We start from the raw sequence: 16,623 nt of genomic DNA on the forward strand, positions 1-16,623 counted from the left end.
CATCGCCAGATTGCCCCCATACAATTAGGGTTTACCGAAGAACGTACCAAGGAAATTTCTCGTGCACAGAAGTTCGGAAATCGATTCAAAGAAAACAAATCAAGATAATAAAATGAAACAGTAAATTTATTAATACTTGCTGCACAATCCACATGCTTGTTTGACATGAATGTCTGATTTTTTGAAGATGATAAAAAGGCATTTACACAAAAAGCAATGGTCAGAGAAAGAAATTATAACCAGAGATTAGCTTTTTCAAGTCTTTTTATCATGTTCCTCCATTACAATTTAAATGGATGCCATTGCTGTGTGCACCCCTGTGCTTCACCTTTTGCTCGCTCAGGCCCCATATCCGAATTGTACGGTCATCGCTGGCAGAGGCGAACATGTGCGGGTTTGCTGGATTCCAGCTGACACAATTAACAGCACCAGAATGACCCGGCAATGCCTCTATGAGCTCCCCTGAGCCTCTATGCCATACATAAACCTGCAGAGTGAAACCATCAATTAGCACTCTGAAAGGGGAGTGACAAGTAATCTTCAAAGCATTTATGTACACGTCCTCCTGTGATGTCCTCTTAATGCCATTGATCATGTTGACCTCACCGTACAGTGACAGTCCGAGATGATCCACATCATCCAGCAATACACAGAGGCATGAATGAACAAATATCCAACAGAAAAGAATGGATTAAACTAACAAATAAATGTCTGCGTTTTTAATTTAGCCTCCATGCCCTGGCACTGAGCGACTAAAGTGGTTCAACCCTCAATGTAAACAATACACACAAAAGAACAAAATAAACGTGAAGCCAGTCTCATCTGTCATTAATGAAACTGCATCAACGGAACTACACTAACGATCATATCTTGTACTCACAAAAAAGCAGGATGGAAGACATATAACTAATAACAGATTTAAACATGAACATTTATACGGCTGTTAACTGATATGTCCAGACTTGAACCTGATATTGATTATACGACATTGACGTTATTCAAAGGAAAACATAAGCAAAAAAATGCTTCAGCATCACTCTTCTATTTCTGCTTAAAAACTAAAAGCAAAGAGGGTTTAGGATTAACAAAATTCTTTACCTGTGAATCCTCACTACCGCTAGCAACAAAAGCTTCTTCAAGTCCACCAAAACAAGACCTGATAACAAATCGGGTGCGTTTGTGACCTTTGTACTTAGCGACAAGCTTGTTTTCACCTTCTATGTTCCAGAGATGGATTTCTTGGTTCAGAAGATTAACCAACAAGAACCTATTATCTCTTGATAAAGAAAAAGATGTTATAGTTTGATCTTCTTCAATAAATGTCTCAACTTTGACTTCCCTGTCGAGGAGTAATATAGCATTCTCTCTACAAGTACTTATAAGTTGCTTCCCATCGCTAGTTATTTCCAAATCAGAGATTCTTAAAGTTCGTTGGCCTTTCCAACACTCCAGCTCTTTCCCATCTAACTCCCACATGCAGATACTCTTGTCACTGACACCAGAGAATATACATTTCCCATCTGGAAACCATCCACAGGACACCAGACCAACACCAGGTTTTTCATAAACATGGAGACATTCACCAGAAGAAACATCCCAAAGCCGGACAGCCTCCTCCACTCCACAAGTGAGGAGTTGATGGTCATCAGGACTCCATGAAACTGAGGAAACAGGTTTCTGGTGACCAGATAGTCTATGCTTTAAAGAAACCCCACCATTCATATCAACCTATACCCCAACAAGAAGAAGATTAGCGCATGATACTTCTGAGATAATAGGATCAAAATAAAAGACAAAAAGAAAGCGGTATAACGTTAAATAAGAATTACATGCAGAATTATCCAACCAAACTGATATTATCTTTTAAATTTTTTGTATTGCAACAATATAAAACACGTATACGTTAGCCTGGATTTGAGTTCAGATAAAACTTGAGCATGCCAGGCTCAGCCAAGTACAGTCCTTTCAAAAGTATGGTGAAAACTAACCGTATTTAATGTGTGTACCGTGTTTTTTTCTTCTTTATGCAACTCAACATATCTATGAATGCATACGTCATGTACTTATCCCAAATGTATACATTCCAACCTCAAAGATTCTCCCACCCAAGATGAGGTTATGTAGGTCATAAACAGAAATTGTTGAACATACAAATCCTTATCTCGCAGCCATTAGTTGGAAAAGTGTCATCTAAGCTGCAGATACACACAAAGGATAACAATGTTTGAAAAAAAAAGGAAAGAAATGGAGAACTGAAAACCAATTATATCGCTTATGTTTCATGCACTTGCAAACAATTTAATCTAGGGCACCACAGAATGAGTATATATTTAATACATGATGAAACAGAAAAGAAGCATGCAACAGTGTGAAAATAGATGGAAGGCCAGCATAGAAACTACATGTGAAGAAGGAAGCAGCAACGAGTGATCAATTTCTATATAAGACAACCTTTATAGATGAACGCCGACACAAGATTAAGTTCCATATGATATTAAAGTTACCTCCCATATGATTGCTGATTGATCACTTGATGATGAAGCTAAGTACTTCCCATCGTGTGAAAATTGCAGAAACCAGACTTCGTCATTGTGTGCCTGTAATATCTGTAAAATCGGAAGTGATAAGAAAGATATAGAATAAACATGATTATCATGTACAGCCAAATTCACAGTAGCATTTATAAATGTAAGAGCGAGGTAATCCAGATTCTAGACAAGGTAAATAAAATATCTACCAAAAAAGCATAACAAAAGAGTACGATGAGAGAGAATGAGTGATTAATCTTCATTAACATAGCAAGTCATGGAACCAGAAGATAGCAACAACGCAGGCTAATAAAACAAAAAATAAAATCAATGAAGATGGAATCAAACATAGATTAAGTGGTGCCAGTTACAGAAGCACTTGATACATTGTAAGAAAACCATGGGTTGCACATTCTGTTAAATTTTAAAGGTTGGAGAATGAAACTCAGGCTTTACAGTTTTACCCGTGTGCCGAATAAAATACACACCTTCTAGTATTGTCCACCAATTTTATTCATGGTTTTGTGAAATGCTAAGGATAATACCACATACTTTTTACTGACTCCCCTCCATTTTCTATTTTGAAGTCAAACTAATTGGAAGGACTAAAAGAACAAGACTGGAGAAGAATCCTCTAACTTATCAAACAGAATGGCTAGTTGCTTCTCACGGTACATAAACCCCCGATAAATGAAGACTTATTAAATAATCTCAGCTTACCCTAGATTGTGACCCATTCACTAATATTACTTAACTTCAAGAGATTAAGATGAGATAACTGAGATCAAAATAAATGAAGAACAAAAATTTGCATACACCATATTATATATGACCAAATCAGTAAACTTGATAAGCACACAGCACTCTAATAAAGCTTCAACCAAATCTAGTTCCAACCTGTAACGTTTGAGAAGGAATCTGCTCTTTCCCACACCGATGATCAGTGTACAATGACATTTCCTCGTTCAAGGTGTTGTGAAAAATGCAAGCATCACGTTGTAAGACAAGGGCCTGTTCAACCAAATGTTCCAACCGTCTGTCAAGTATCATAAGTGTTGGGGGAAGCAATTTCTGCAAGTCCTCCAGTAACTTTGATCGAGACTTGGCCCGCACAATGTTCTTACCAGGAGTCCCACCAAATGAAGGAGAAACTATGCAGGAAGAAAGCTCGCGAACTCTACTACCATTGATGCAGAGAGGCACAATCTCAGTCCTCAATGTCTTCAACGCATCCATGTCTTTTTCTTCATCTAGAAGTTCAAAGTACTTCTGCTCCAATATCATAAAGGAGGCTGATTTAACAATGGTTTCATCAGATAGACCAATTTTTTGCAATGTGTCAACACTTCCATCCCAGTTTCCATCCAGAATTTGCTGCATAAAGAGATTTACGAAAGAAGAATGCAACGGTATCCCAGACTCTTCTTCCAAATGAGCACCACTTTTCTTATAGCCAAGAGAATATAGCGCCTTAGCTATTAGTCGAACAAATTCCACCCTCTTAATAACTCCTTTTGAACCAACAACCTGTTCGTCCCCTTCAGATGGTAGGGGCCGAGCCATCAAGTCTCTTGAAGAGCCAGCTACAGGCTTTGCACAAGATGAACCGTTGGAAAGTCCTCTCAATTCTCCAGCGGATAATTTCATGCGTTTTGTGGCTGGTTCTTCATCCCCCACACCTCCCATGAAATGTGCACCTCAGCCCATATATTAATACAACGGTAGAGAAGCAAGAAGTAAGTAATTTCAAACAGCCAGTTGAAGACAAGAAACAAATTCCTGGATACAGTAGAAATGGTAATGAATATCTAAAAGCTTAAGTCTTATCCATCACAACATTAACATCTCTAAGTTGAGCACACAAAAGAAAGAACCCAATCATATAATACCATCTACATAGAGCATTAAAACTTCTTTACAAGATCTGATTGGAACTAGAACCAGTAAATTTTTTACCGCAAATGCCTGAAAATTTACAATTTCAGCAAGTCCATTCAATGACTTCAAGGTTGAGTTAAAGATATAAGCAAAGGAATCATTAGTTGACTGGTCCATATTCTAAGATCAATAATGTACATCAATCATCAAACTACTGATACCACGAATCCTGAAGAGCTTAAGAAGAACACACCAAACTGATGATATACCATTTAAGGAAACAGAATCAGTCCGATTTCAGTCCATAATATGCTCAAGAAAAGCTAAAATTTACCAAGAAAGGGAAAGACATCGTTTTTAACACCTAAAAAAACACATCTTAGTGATAATAGATCAGAACCCACATCAGAAACAATCAAAAGTAGCAGAATCCTACTATCTTAGCAATCAAAACAAACCGAAACACGAAATCTGACCTAGAAAATTTCGATATGCAAAACATATAAACACATAAGAACAAAAATCCAACAAGTTCAGCAAGAAATGAGAACCAACCAAGAGGATTAGAAGCCGTCACAAGGTTAACCCAGATTAAGAAGCACAAAAAAAGCAAAATCCAAGATACCTAGAAACCGATTCGGGGTTTGGGAACCGATTCCGATCAAAAGAAGAAGAACCCAATACAGAAACACCCTCAGAAGTTATATAGGCGAGCAAGCAGCAGATTAAGGCGATAATTATGATGAAATTATGTGAAAAAAGAAAGAGCAGATTGCAGATTTCAATGAATGCCAAATGGGTAAATGATTTGGGGATTTTGAAGGGATGAATAAAGCATATAGATATACCGGTACCTTTATCGTATAACACACTGAGAGTTCCTCTTTTGCGTGGAGGAAACCACCTCAATGGGGGTTATATTTTAAAGAGAGAGAGAGAGAGAGAGAGAGAGAGAGTCAGAGAGATGAGTCCTGCAAGTTCTACTTGTGCTGCCTTCACAATCTTCCAATTTTATGGCTCGTTTACTAGTTGTAATAAAAATGAAATGAATTGAATTAAGGAGGTGATTGAAGGGGAAAAGTTAGAATTTGATTCTTGTTAATGACTTTTTACCCCTAAATTGCAGATTTGCTGTCTTGGTGGTAGACCACAGTTCAAATTTGGGCCAATGCCTTGGGCTGGGCTTTTAGGTTAACATATTTGTTTTTTTAACGATAAACTAACTTTATATACGAATCGATACCGTCATTAAATTATATATACTTGAACTCAACTACATTTTTAAGTTGAGTATGTGTTCTTTCTTATCTTCTAATAAGAGATTTCAGGTTCGACTCATATAAATAATAATATCAATGCTCAACTACTATAATTGCCCTATTATATATTTGTTGACAAATCTTCATATTGAGTCTATTGAATAATATAAAGTCCTATATCAGAAATCTAACTTAATTAGTAATGGACCCCTGGGCGACCTATCAAACTTTAACATGAGAAACCCTATTAATAAATCACAATATGACCTTCACAATGTGAGTCATGAATTTCAGCTATACGCTTGATGAGATTAATTCATCGAAATCAATATAAACATTGTGAAAAACATATTTGCACATAAAATAACGTGTGTGAAGAAATTAGTTTACAATTTTTCTCTTTAGATATATTTTTTTCATCAGAATGCTTACATTTGCATAAATAACGAGATTTGAACTTAATACTTCGGTAGAAAGCGGTTAAGCTAAAGTCATAGCCAAAAATAAAGGGTTAGCGGCGCCCCCACCGCTCATGTAAATCAAAGCATAAAAAAAAGGTATATGCCGAAGAAGGGCCAAAAGCACTACTAACTTGCGAAACACACAGCCCAACTCAAAACACCACCATTCGCAACCAGCAGCAGTCGCCAACTATTAAGGGCAGAGCCAGACGCCGATACCCCAACCTTCCACAACTCCACCGACTTTCTCTCTTTCTCTCTCTCTCCTCCCGTCTCTCTCTATCAATCTTCTTCTTCTTCTTCCTCGAGCCTTTGCATTTCTGTAACTCAGGCCCAGATTCGGAATTTAACGAACAAAGAAGCAAAAAAGAAGAAGGCCGGAGCCGAAGGAAGGGAGAGAGATGGCGAGGAAGAAGAAACATACTAAAGTTGATGAACCCACAAAGAACCGATTACTTGATGCACTCGAGCGGTTCAACGCTTCAACTGATGAAGGTAAAGTTTTAATTTTTATTAATTTAAAGTTCCTGGGTTAAACTGTGTGCTAATCAATTTTTGCAATTGATTGCATTTTAATCCGTGTTCGCTTCCGTTTATTGGTGGGCTTTTGTGATTCGAAAATACCCAGTCATTGATTTTGTTTTATTTTTTGAAAATTAGGGTGCTTTTGATGTTTGTATGAATGTTTTTTTATTTACTTTTTGAATAATATGGGAATCTGATTGCAGTTTACACATTCGAGGCCGGTCTTTCGAGCTTCGAACGGGCTTTCGTGCATGAACAATGCAGGAGATGGTCTATGAAATCGAAGAGTAAAGGGTGAGTGTGCTTGTGACAAAATGTGGTTTATTTCAATTTGAGAGAAGCTTACATGTTCCCGTATTTTTGGAACTGAAAGAAAAGAGAAAATTTTCGGCTTTCCCATCTGCACGGTCAGCATTTTGGCCCTTTTCTACTTGGTTTACTGATAATGAACCTGAACTCTGTATAGGAAAGGGGAACACCGGTGTATCTCTGTTTCCAAAATTAGAAAGAAGAACACTGATGTACCAAGTCTCAGTTCCTTGACATTTTCCGAAGGCACAAAAGAAGTATTAAGTGACTTGTTCGTACATTACCCACCTGGTGATGAAGTGGAGGACTTAGAATTGTCTGGGAAAAGTAGCAATAAGAATGAGAGTGCCCAGCGGAAGAGGGACAATACGTTTCGCAAGCCTTTGATGAACAAGGAAGAAATTGCAAAGAAAGTGGAATCACTTGCTTCTAAATTAAAGAATAACGCTAACTTGAGAAAGGTATTTCTGAGCTCACTGATGTTATACCCATAGTATCATTCTACACAAATTTTAAGTCATATTTTCAAAACAGTAGTCTCAGCATGACAAGGTTTTTGTGGCTTTGTGCATGCAGATTTTTGAAGACAAGTCCAAGCTTCCAATTATGTCCTACAAGGATGTCATTACATCGACAGTTGAATCTCACCAGGTTAATTTAAAAAAAAAATCACATACTTGGTGCTTTAAAAGTTATTAGCAATTTGTAAAAAAAAATAAAAGTTATTAGTTATTATCTGATCCCATTAAGTATGATATTATTTTGGTTCTCCCTAGTTTAAGCTAGATATGTGATGTTACCTTTCCCGAACATGATCGGGTTTGTTACTGGGTACTAGAATCCCTGTTTTGCCTACATTATTCAACCTTCATTCAACTTGAATGTATTTCTTACATAGGTTTTGGGGCTTAATGTTTGTTCTATGTTTGAAAACAGGTAATTCTTATATCTGGTGAGACTGGGTGCGGAAAAACAACACAGGTTACAATTTCTTTGCTTTGTCCTCTTTATGGTATATTTATCACAATGTGTCTTGAACCTCTGTTTCAAAGGAATTTCATTTCATATCTTTTTCTCACAAATTTATCTGTGTTTTAGCAATGAAGTGTTTAGTTGTTTTAGAGCTTCATTTGTTCATTTACTTTTTAGTAGGACTTTTGTTGAAATCAATCAGCGAGTTGGAAAGATTGGAAATAAATGAAAGATAAGAAAAGCAACTTTGAGCTTGATAAGTAAGGATGTTTTACTGTCTTATGATATTTGTGGAGTGCATGTACTGGTCTTGCAAGAAAACCCTATTTGGTTGGTAAGCTGATCATATAATAGCGAGATTTATATTCAGTCGTGAATTTGGAGGCAGGTTTAGCTGATTTAGAACACTTAAGGAACATGAACAACTCTGTTAGAAGTATAATTATGAGCTTGTAAATGCATAGATAAGGAGATAGTCGGCATACATAGTTGTGGGTTGAATGCTTAGACACTGATGCATAATAGGTGGAAGGCCAAGGCACCTCAATTCTCATATGTGGTACAGTAAGCTACATTGAACACACACACACACACACACACATATATTTAATGTTAAACCTGAATCTGGCAAATAATTAAGGATAGTGCTATTCACACACCACATTTCACCTTCCACACACTCTTGTTAATTTTTGTCCCTTGATCTTCTATAATTCAATCGATCCGATGGCCAAAACTTGAGAAGGGTGTGTGAGAAGTAAAAATGGGTGTGTGGATAGCACCACCCATATTTAATTGTTTGACCTGATTCTACAAAAGACTTGGGTCCTATAATTAATTTTTGGGTGATTGAATTAAACTTTGACACGATCTAGGCATTGTGTCTCATCAGGAGGCACGTTGATCAAACCTTTTTTTGGTGGTGTGGGAATTGCCTCATTTATTAGTGACTGCTAAAGGAGATTTGGTTGATACTACTTGAATGACATGGTAGGGTACTAGGGTGGAAGTTAATTCCTGAACTTTTAATATATGTTAAATGAATATGGAGGATCATGCTAACATTAATTGGGTAATGAACCTATTGCTTTTGAAAGCTTGATGTTTTAATACGAGGGGTGTTACTTGTTTGATATTTAGCATCAACCTATCTTTTTGTATTTCATTTTTGGTTGACCAACTTTGAATGGTTTTTTCTTATATGATTACTAACTTTTCCTTTCATGGAACTACCATTGTTGTTTTAGGAAATACTGATAGCGTATAAAAGTTGTGGTTTGTTAGGTCTTAGGTGTATACTATGATTATTAGGGGACTAAGTTGGATATAAGTCTTGATGAATGGTACATGTTGGCTAATTGACCTGAGCCTTCAATTCAGTGGTTAAAATAAAATTACTATTAAAAAATAAATGTCTTGGTGTTTGTCTAGATGAGCCATAGTGATGACAAAAAAATGTAAGTCAGTAGGGGTTGCTTGTTAGAACTATGAGGAGATTTGTAATCTAAAAAGGTCTTGAATTGAGTAAGACAAGTTTACGATATTTAGTTAGGATTACAATAGGATTAAAACAGGCTAACTTTTAATCTTACAGCCTAGATACCTCTGAACTCGCACTTCTAATATTGTGGCTAATAAATTCTAAGGTTACATGAAAATCTGATACAGACAAGTAGAGTTTGTTGGATAAAGGGAAGACATCTTTGTTGGGTGTTTTGGGATCAAGGAACACCTAGAAAATTGCATGGAGATGAGTGCCTACGCTTATGACATATTTTGGTTGATGTGAACTCTTACAAAACCTGCTCCCATGGCAAAATTGGTACATTTACTTTGCAAAACTAAGCCCAGTGCATGTCCCCATCTGGAGTAAAAATTCATCAAGATTTTGAATGTTTATTTAGTGAATAGCATTTCAAAAAAGGAGAGTTGGAGTATCTAGACTTAAACAATGTTTGTGGATGTGCATTTTCAAAAGTGCAATAATAATGTCATCATTGGGAATTGGGAGTTAAAATCTTGATCAGGTTCTTATATTCATTGGATTAATCTGTTTCTATGATAAGCTTTAGTAGTTACCTTGTGTTTATCAGTCATGTGAAGATGTATATGACATGCTTTTAACCTTTCTTTGATGTTACCTTTACACTGCGCACTAGTTTTTTTCTGCTTAATATACCGTAGCATTTATATTTTTATGAAGGTACTTACCATCATTACTTTCTGTGATTATATTTGACGGTGTGTTTGTTTAAAATGTGGTTCAGGTCCCACAATTTATTTTGGACCACATGTGGGGCAAGGGTGAGGCATGTAAAATAGTGTGTACTCAACCTCGACGTATCTCAGCCACTTCAGGTTGACCCTTGAGACTATTTTTTCTGCATACAGAACTTTTAGGTTCTTTTTTTTAATATCCTTTTCTCTTCTCATTGTAAACAAAAAAAAAAGTTCAATGCTTTGTATTTTGGTGTCCAGTTGCTGAGAGAGTCTCTCAGGAAAGAGGAGAAAATGTCGGAGATGATATTGGATACAAGGTAATGCTACTCATGAGTTGTTTTAATGTGTAGTTTGTCTTTTATCTTATGAATGACCATTTTGTCTTACATTGTTGTTAGAAGGCAAGTTGTATTGTTAGCGGCCTTGTATTCAGTTTAGGTATATCTACTAGACATGACTGTCACTAGGGAACAATATTCTCCTGAGTTTTGCAAGTCATTAGTCAGTAATCTGGAGAGTTTGAACAAATTAATCTTTTCATTGGAAATTAGAGGGCAGAACTTGTTGTGAACACCTTTGTTGGGTGTTTTTGGTTGGTCTGATTGTCAACATGTAAAGTTGGTTGGTTGTGTCATTCTCTGTTATTTGGTATTAAATATATTCTTGGGGTTTATATCAAACCAGGGAAGGTTATATTCCTTGTGATTATACATTTCTGTGTGGAAGTATGCATAGGGTCTATTAGATTCCAAGTCTTATCTATCTTGTCTAATAGGATTTTCGAACTACTTATAACTTGTGACTAATTAACCTGTGTACTTTTGGCAATGTTAGATACGGTTGGAAAGTAAAGCTGGGAGGCAATCATCAATTGTTTTCTGCACAAATGGAATTTTATTGAGGATGCTAGTTTCCAGAGGTGCTGATAGATCAAAAGCAGATGCCTCAAACAAAGATACCGAGCATAATCTTGCTGACATAACTCACATTATAGTGGTACTGTACTTTCTTCATGTGGATTTTTTAATTTCTTTCTGGAACCTAGGAACAGATTCTAGTAATTAGATTATAGGGCTGGAAGGTTCATATGTGCATTCATTCATTTGTATTAGGCATATGCTGTTGAACTAATTTTATCGATACCAGGTTAAACATGTGCTCTCATATATATGCTTCCTTGTTTGTGTTATTGTGGATTGCAATTACAATTACTGGTGTTCATTCTGTAGGATGAAATTCATGAAAGGGATCGCTACGCTGATTTGATGCTAGCAATTATCAGGTATCTCTACAACAGACCGATTTATCACCATTGAGTTGTTTGCTTGTGTTAATTAGCCTCGATGTCTATATGCTTTTGGTTTGCTTAAGAGCTCAAATTAGAGTAACTTAAATTTGGGAAAAGCCAAGTATGAGTAGCAATAATACTATCAAATAGTCAAGTGGAGAAATGTTTGAGCGACGTGCTACCGTGTATTGTAATTCATTACTGGTGGACATTAACTCTAGAATGCAGATAACTCTTGCAAAGTTTATCAATCTGGAACTTTCTATTCTGTTTTTTCTATATTTATTATTTTTTTGTGTGTGGTTTATGTGCAGAGACATGCTTTCTTCACACCCTCATCTACATCTGGTTAGTTCAAACATGTCTTCTGTTTTGGTGATTCTCACCAACATTTGTACGTTTCTCTTTTTTTAGGAACTTATATTAACTGGTGATCCACGGTCTCTTTCCTATAATTCTTAACCTAACAGATATTAATGAGTGCGACTGTTGATGCTGAACGATTTTCAAAATATTTTGGTGGCTGCCCAATTATCCGTGTTCCTGGGTTCACTTATCCTGTAAAATCTCTTCCTCAGATAGTGACTTGTCAGTGGTTTGAAAAAATACTGTGGTTTGTTAATATGTTGATCTTGTGGTTCTTTTTTTCAGGTTAAAAGTTTCTATTTAGAGGATGTACTTTCTATCCTGAAATCTGCAGAACATAATCACATTGATAACACTGTAGTAGGTTTACAAACTGAAGACCCTGACTTAACCGAGGAAGATAAGCTTGCTTTAGATGAAGCTATTAATTTGGCTTGGTCTAATGATGAGTTTGATCGCCTTCTAGAATTGCTTTCTACTGAAGGAACACACAAAGTCTTTGATTACCAGCATTCTTTAACCGGACTTACGCCGTTAATGGTGTTTGCTGGAAAGGGTAGAACTGCATATGTTTGCATGCTTTTATCTTTTGCTGCTGACTGCCATTTACGGGCCAAGGATGGAACAACCGCATTGGAGTTGGCTGAACGGGAAAACCAGCAAGAAATTGTTGAGATATTGAAAGAGCATATAGAAAATTCTCTTTCTAACTCAATGAAAGAACAACTGTTACTTGATAAATATCTCCAATATTTCAATCCTGAAAATATTGATGTGGTTCTTATAGAGCAATTATTAAAAAAAATTTGTAATGATTCAAAAGATGGAGCCATCCTTGTTTTCCTTCCAGGGTGGGACGATATAAATAAAACCCGGGAGAGATTACTTATGAATCCACATTTCAGAGATTCTTCAAGGTTTCTGATAATAGCTCTACATTCGATGGTTCCATCTTTTGAGCAAAAGAAGGTCTTCAAACGTCCCCCTCACGGTTGCCGTAAAATTGTTCTTTCAACTAATATGGCTGAAACTGCCATCACCATAGATGATGTTGTTTATGTTATAGACACTGGTCGGATGAAAGAAAAAAATTATGATCCTTATAGTAATGTATCAACTCTTCAGTCTTCTTGGGTGTCAAAGGCAAATGCCAAGCAGCGAGAGGGCCGAGCAGGCCGTTGCCAGCCTGGAATCTGTTATCATCTCTATTCTAGACTTCGAGAAGCTTCATTGCCAAACTTTCAGGAGCCTGAGATTAAGAGAATGCCAATTGAGGAGCTCTGTCTTCAGGTAACATTTCTGCTCATTTTTTGAACCTCTTTGAATCATGACAGAGATTTCATACCTGTTTATTTACTGCATTGTATCAGTTCTCTGTTAACATTAGTACAAAGTCTACGTCTATGAAGAAAATACTTTTGCCCAAATGGTTGCATCGTTCTACTGTTGACATGTTAAAGTTCCACATAATTGTTATTCCCTTGCTCCTACCCCCTTTCCAAAAAGATTCCACTTCCAAAGAATTAGTAAAATGACGAGTTGTGTGATCATAAATAAGAATGATAGGCATATCTGCGTGTCATACGTAGGTGGGATGTTTTGCAATTGTTGAGTTATGTTTTAGTCACTTCTGTTCTTTGTTTTCTTGCATGCTGCTTGTATTAAACACGCAAATTGCTTGCAGAAACTTGATTCTTAATATAAAGTGAATTGCATTATATGCGGTAGTAATATTCGAAGTGATAAGAGAACAAGTGTTGTTTAAATTTATAATTTGTATGGTTTTGCTGTACAAGAGTAGCTTTTAGGGCTAGTTTGGTATTGTTGTGCTTTAAAAAAAAAAAACTCTGCTGTGTTGTGAGAATAAACAGCTCTAAAATAAAATTGTTGAGTGTTAGGTAAACTTCTATATAAATTGATGTGAATATGTTAAATGACTAAAAAGGATATGATATTTAATGTGATATAATAATTGTCCAAGAGAATAATGTAGGGTCAATGATTGTAATTTTGTAAAATATGTGGAGGTATACTTGCCATTTGAAAATTTCATTAAATGGCCACTGATTACTATGCTTTGGAAAAAAAAAACATTTTTTTTAGAAGCATGGTAGACCCTAATTCTACTTTTCTACTGTCATTGACATCAGTGTTTTTTTTTTTTTAAGTACTTTTGGTTTTTGTTTTACCAAATACAATTGATGTTCTAGATTTTTTAACAAGATGCTTCATTTTTTTAAAAGCACCATAATCTCAAACCAGCCCTTTGTAATGTCTTAAAGCTTTGTGAGATTTTGGTTCTGGTTGACAGGTGAAGTTACTCGACCCAGAATGCAAGGTAGAAGAATTCTTGCGCAAGACATTGGATCCCCCACGTGCAGAGACCATACGCAATGCAGTTTCTGTTCTTCAAGATATTGGGGCACTGTCGCTCGATGAGAAACTTACAGATCTTGGAGAGAAGTTAGGCACTCTACCTGTTCATCCACTGACGAGCAGGATGCTTTTCTTTGCAATACTGATGAACTGTCTAGACCCAGCTTTGACTCTGGCATGTGCTTCTGACTACAGGGATCCATTTGCCCTGCCTATGTTACCTGATGAAAGGACGAGAGCTGCTGCTGCTAAATTCGAACTTGCTTCATTGTATGGTGGCCTTAGTGATCAGCTAGCAGTCATTGCAGCATTTGACTGCTGGAAGGCTGCAAAAGAAAGGGGTCAAGAGAGAGATTTCTGTTCTCGATACTTTGTGTCTTCAAGCACGATGCACATGCTATCTGGTATGCGTGGGCAGCTCCAAAAGGAGCTAAGTCGGCATGGGTTTATTCCCGAGGATGTATCAAGATGTAGCTTGAATGCAAGGAACCCAGGTATACTCCGTGCTGTTCTTGTGGCCGGTTTGTATCCAATGGTGGGTAGATTGCTTCCTCCTCTCAAGAATGGGAAACGAACTTTAGTAGAGACTGCTAGTGGTGGTAGAGTTCAATTGCACGTCCACTCAATTAACACTAAGTTATCATACAAGGCAAATCCTGGGGAACGTCCTTTGATTGTTTATGATGAGGTAACTCGCGGGGATGGGGGTATGAATATACGGAACTGCACTGTTGTCGCACCACTTCCATTATTATTGCTTTCATCAGAAATTGCTGTTGCTCCAGCCGATGATGATGATGACAATGACGAGGGGAGTGATGTGGAGTACATAGAGGATGGAAGTGATGAAGATGTAATGGAAATAGATCGTAAGTCAGGTGGACAACGCGAGGAGAAAATTATGTCGTCTCCTGATAAATCAGTCAAAGTTATTGTCGATTGTTGGCTTCATTTTGGGTCCAAAGCTCTTGATGTTGCTCAAGTTTACTGCTTGAGAGAACGCCTATCTACAGCAATCTTATTCAAAGTACTTCATTATTCTTTTACGGCTTACTTTGCATCGCAATTTGCAGTACCTCACAATAATTCATTTATATCCCGAAACCTTGTTGATTTCCAATCTGAGTTTCTGTTCACTTTGTTGTAGGTTACGCATCCAAGGAAAGATTTGCCTCCTGCTCTCGGGGCCTCTGTCTATGCTATCGCATGTGCTCTATCTTATGATGGTCTATCTGGGATCACATTACCGGAGGAATCTGTGGAGTCACCGACTTCTGTGCTGGAGAGTCAAGCGTACTTGCAATTTCTTATCAGCGGTAACTCACATGACCAACACATCCTCCGACCACACTCTAAACCAACACGTAACACAAGCCATAAACTTTCTTACTCTCCCAAACCATGTGAGGGGCATGGAACATCACTTATGAGCCATAACGCACACCAAACACATCAGTCTGCACTTGTGAGCCATGGGACACACCAAACACACCTCAGTCCACATGAGAGGCCTCCACCACAAGGTACTAGTGTACTTGCCGCTAATGGAGCAGTGAGGTCTTATGTGAAGGGAAACAAAGCAGCCAACTTGAGTGGCCCTTCAAGTCACAGCGTTGGACCACCGCTTCATTCGGCTTCCATGACTGCACACCAGAAGCCTCCATCAGAAGGTACTAGGTTACCTGGCATTAATGGAGGGGCAAAGGTGAATGAGCCATTAAGTCAGACTGTTGGCCAACCAGTTAAGTCAACTTCGAGGAAGAAGCGTAGGAATGGTGCCGGGTAAGCGGTGATTACTAATGAATCTAACTGCATGTTGTAGGCTGTTAGATGGGCGTAAGCTGGCCGCGTAGAAGGCCTAGCAGTGGTGGGTATGGCGGATGTGGTTATTGATCAACCTACAGATTTTCATTGCCCTCTTTTAGGCCCATGTTTATGAATTCTGTCATTTTATAGGATGTGTAATATACCTTCACATTGATCGTTCTAAATCTCCCGACATGTATTCCTCCAGGAAATTCTTATTTGCCAACATTTTCCTGCGAACAAATGAACGCATCCGAACCGTAGGTTCGATTTTATTGTTAGAAGATCGGTGAAAGCGAAAATGTTTTTGGTTTGATTAACAGTTCATATAAGTTTATATCAGTAACAAGCTTGAAGTGAAAATCTTGGTTAAGAGGAAGCCATAAAGTTCTCTTATTTTTGAACGACATGGCCAAATTTTGGTGGTTGTCTCTCTGAACTGTAGCAATGCCAAACCCTACTTGTTGGACTACCTATCACAAGTCATCGATCAAGAGCAAGTGGACTATTGCAACAATTTGGAAATAAAAAAGCTTTTTATCTACTCCGAGATATGTTTTAGACCAACCGAAGGGTCTAGAGGGCCAAAGGGCTTGTGGGCCCCACTAGACAAAAAAGGGCCAACAGGCCAGCCC

At 37.5% G+C, this 16,623-nt stretch overlaps 2 protein-coding genes across 4 annotated transcripts; one reads left to right on the plus strand and one right to left on the minus strand.

Moving 5' to 3' along the window:
• Positions 1 to 108: 108 nt before the first annotated feature.
• Positions 109 to 5,499, minus strand: LOC103443154 (WD repeat-containing protein 26 homolog). Of its 3 annotated transcripts, none has more exons than XM_008381947.4 (5): positions 5,261 to 5,499; positions 3,426 to 4,307; positions 2,505 to 2,606; positions 1,099 to 1,728; positions 109 to 487 (listed from the first exon to the last, which is right to left on the minus strand). In XM_008381947.4, exons 2-5 carry the CDS (start codon positions 4,212 to 4,214, stop codon positions 269 to 271), a joined length of 1,740 nt encoding a protein of 579 aa, XP_008380169.1. In that variant the 5' UTR covers positions 4,215 to 4,307; positions 5,261 to 5,499; the 3' UTR covers positions 109 to 268. The 3 variants fall into 3 exon arrangements, with proteins under 3 accessions (XP_008380169.1, XP_008380171.1, XP_008380170.1); XM_008381949.4 differs by having other exon boundaries at positions 5,032 to 5,476; XM_008381948.4 differs by having other exon boundaries at positions 4,962 to 5,433.
• Positions 5,500 to 6,201: 702 nt separating this feature from the next.
• Positions 6,202 to 16,290, plus strand: LOC103443155 (DExH-box ATP-dependent RNA helicase DExH6). Its single transcript, XM_008381950.4, has 14 exons — positions 6,202 to 6,621; positions 6,855 to 6,945; positions 7,118 to 7,421; positions 7,537 to 7,611; positions 7,897 to 7,941; positions 10,200 to 10,290; positions 10,411 to 10,469; positions 10,987 to 11,148; positions 11,382 to 11,434; positions 11,755 to 11,788; positions 11,911 to 12,000; positions 12,092 to 13,096; positions 14,118 to 15,209; positions 15,330 to 16,290. The coding sequence occupies exons 1-14, from the start codon at positions 6,528 to 6,530 to the stop codon at positions 15,966 to 15,968; spliced, it is 3,834 nt and encodes a 1,277-aa protein (XP_008380172.3). The 5' UTR covers positions 6,202 to 6,527; the 3' UTR covers positions 15,969 to 16,290.
• The last annotated feature ends 333 nt before the right edge of the window (positions 16,291 to 16,623 follow it).

The sequence above is a fragment of the Malus domestica genome, chromosome 09 (assembly GCF_042453785.1).
Source record: "Malus domestica chromosome 09, GDT2T_hap1".
Classification (NCBI taxonomy): domain Eukaryota; kingdom Viridiplantae; phylum Streptophyta; class Magnoliopsida; order Rosales; family Rosaceae; genus Malus; species Malus domestica.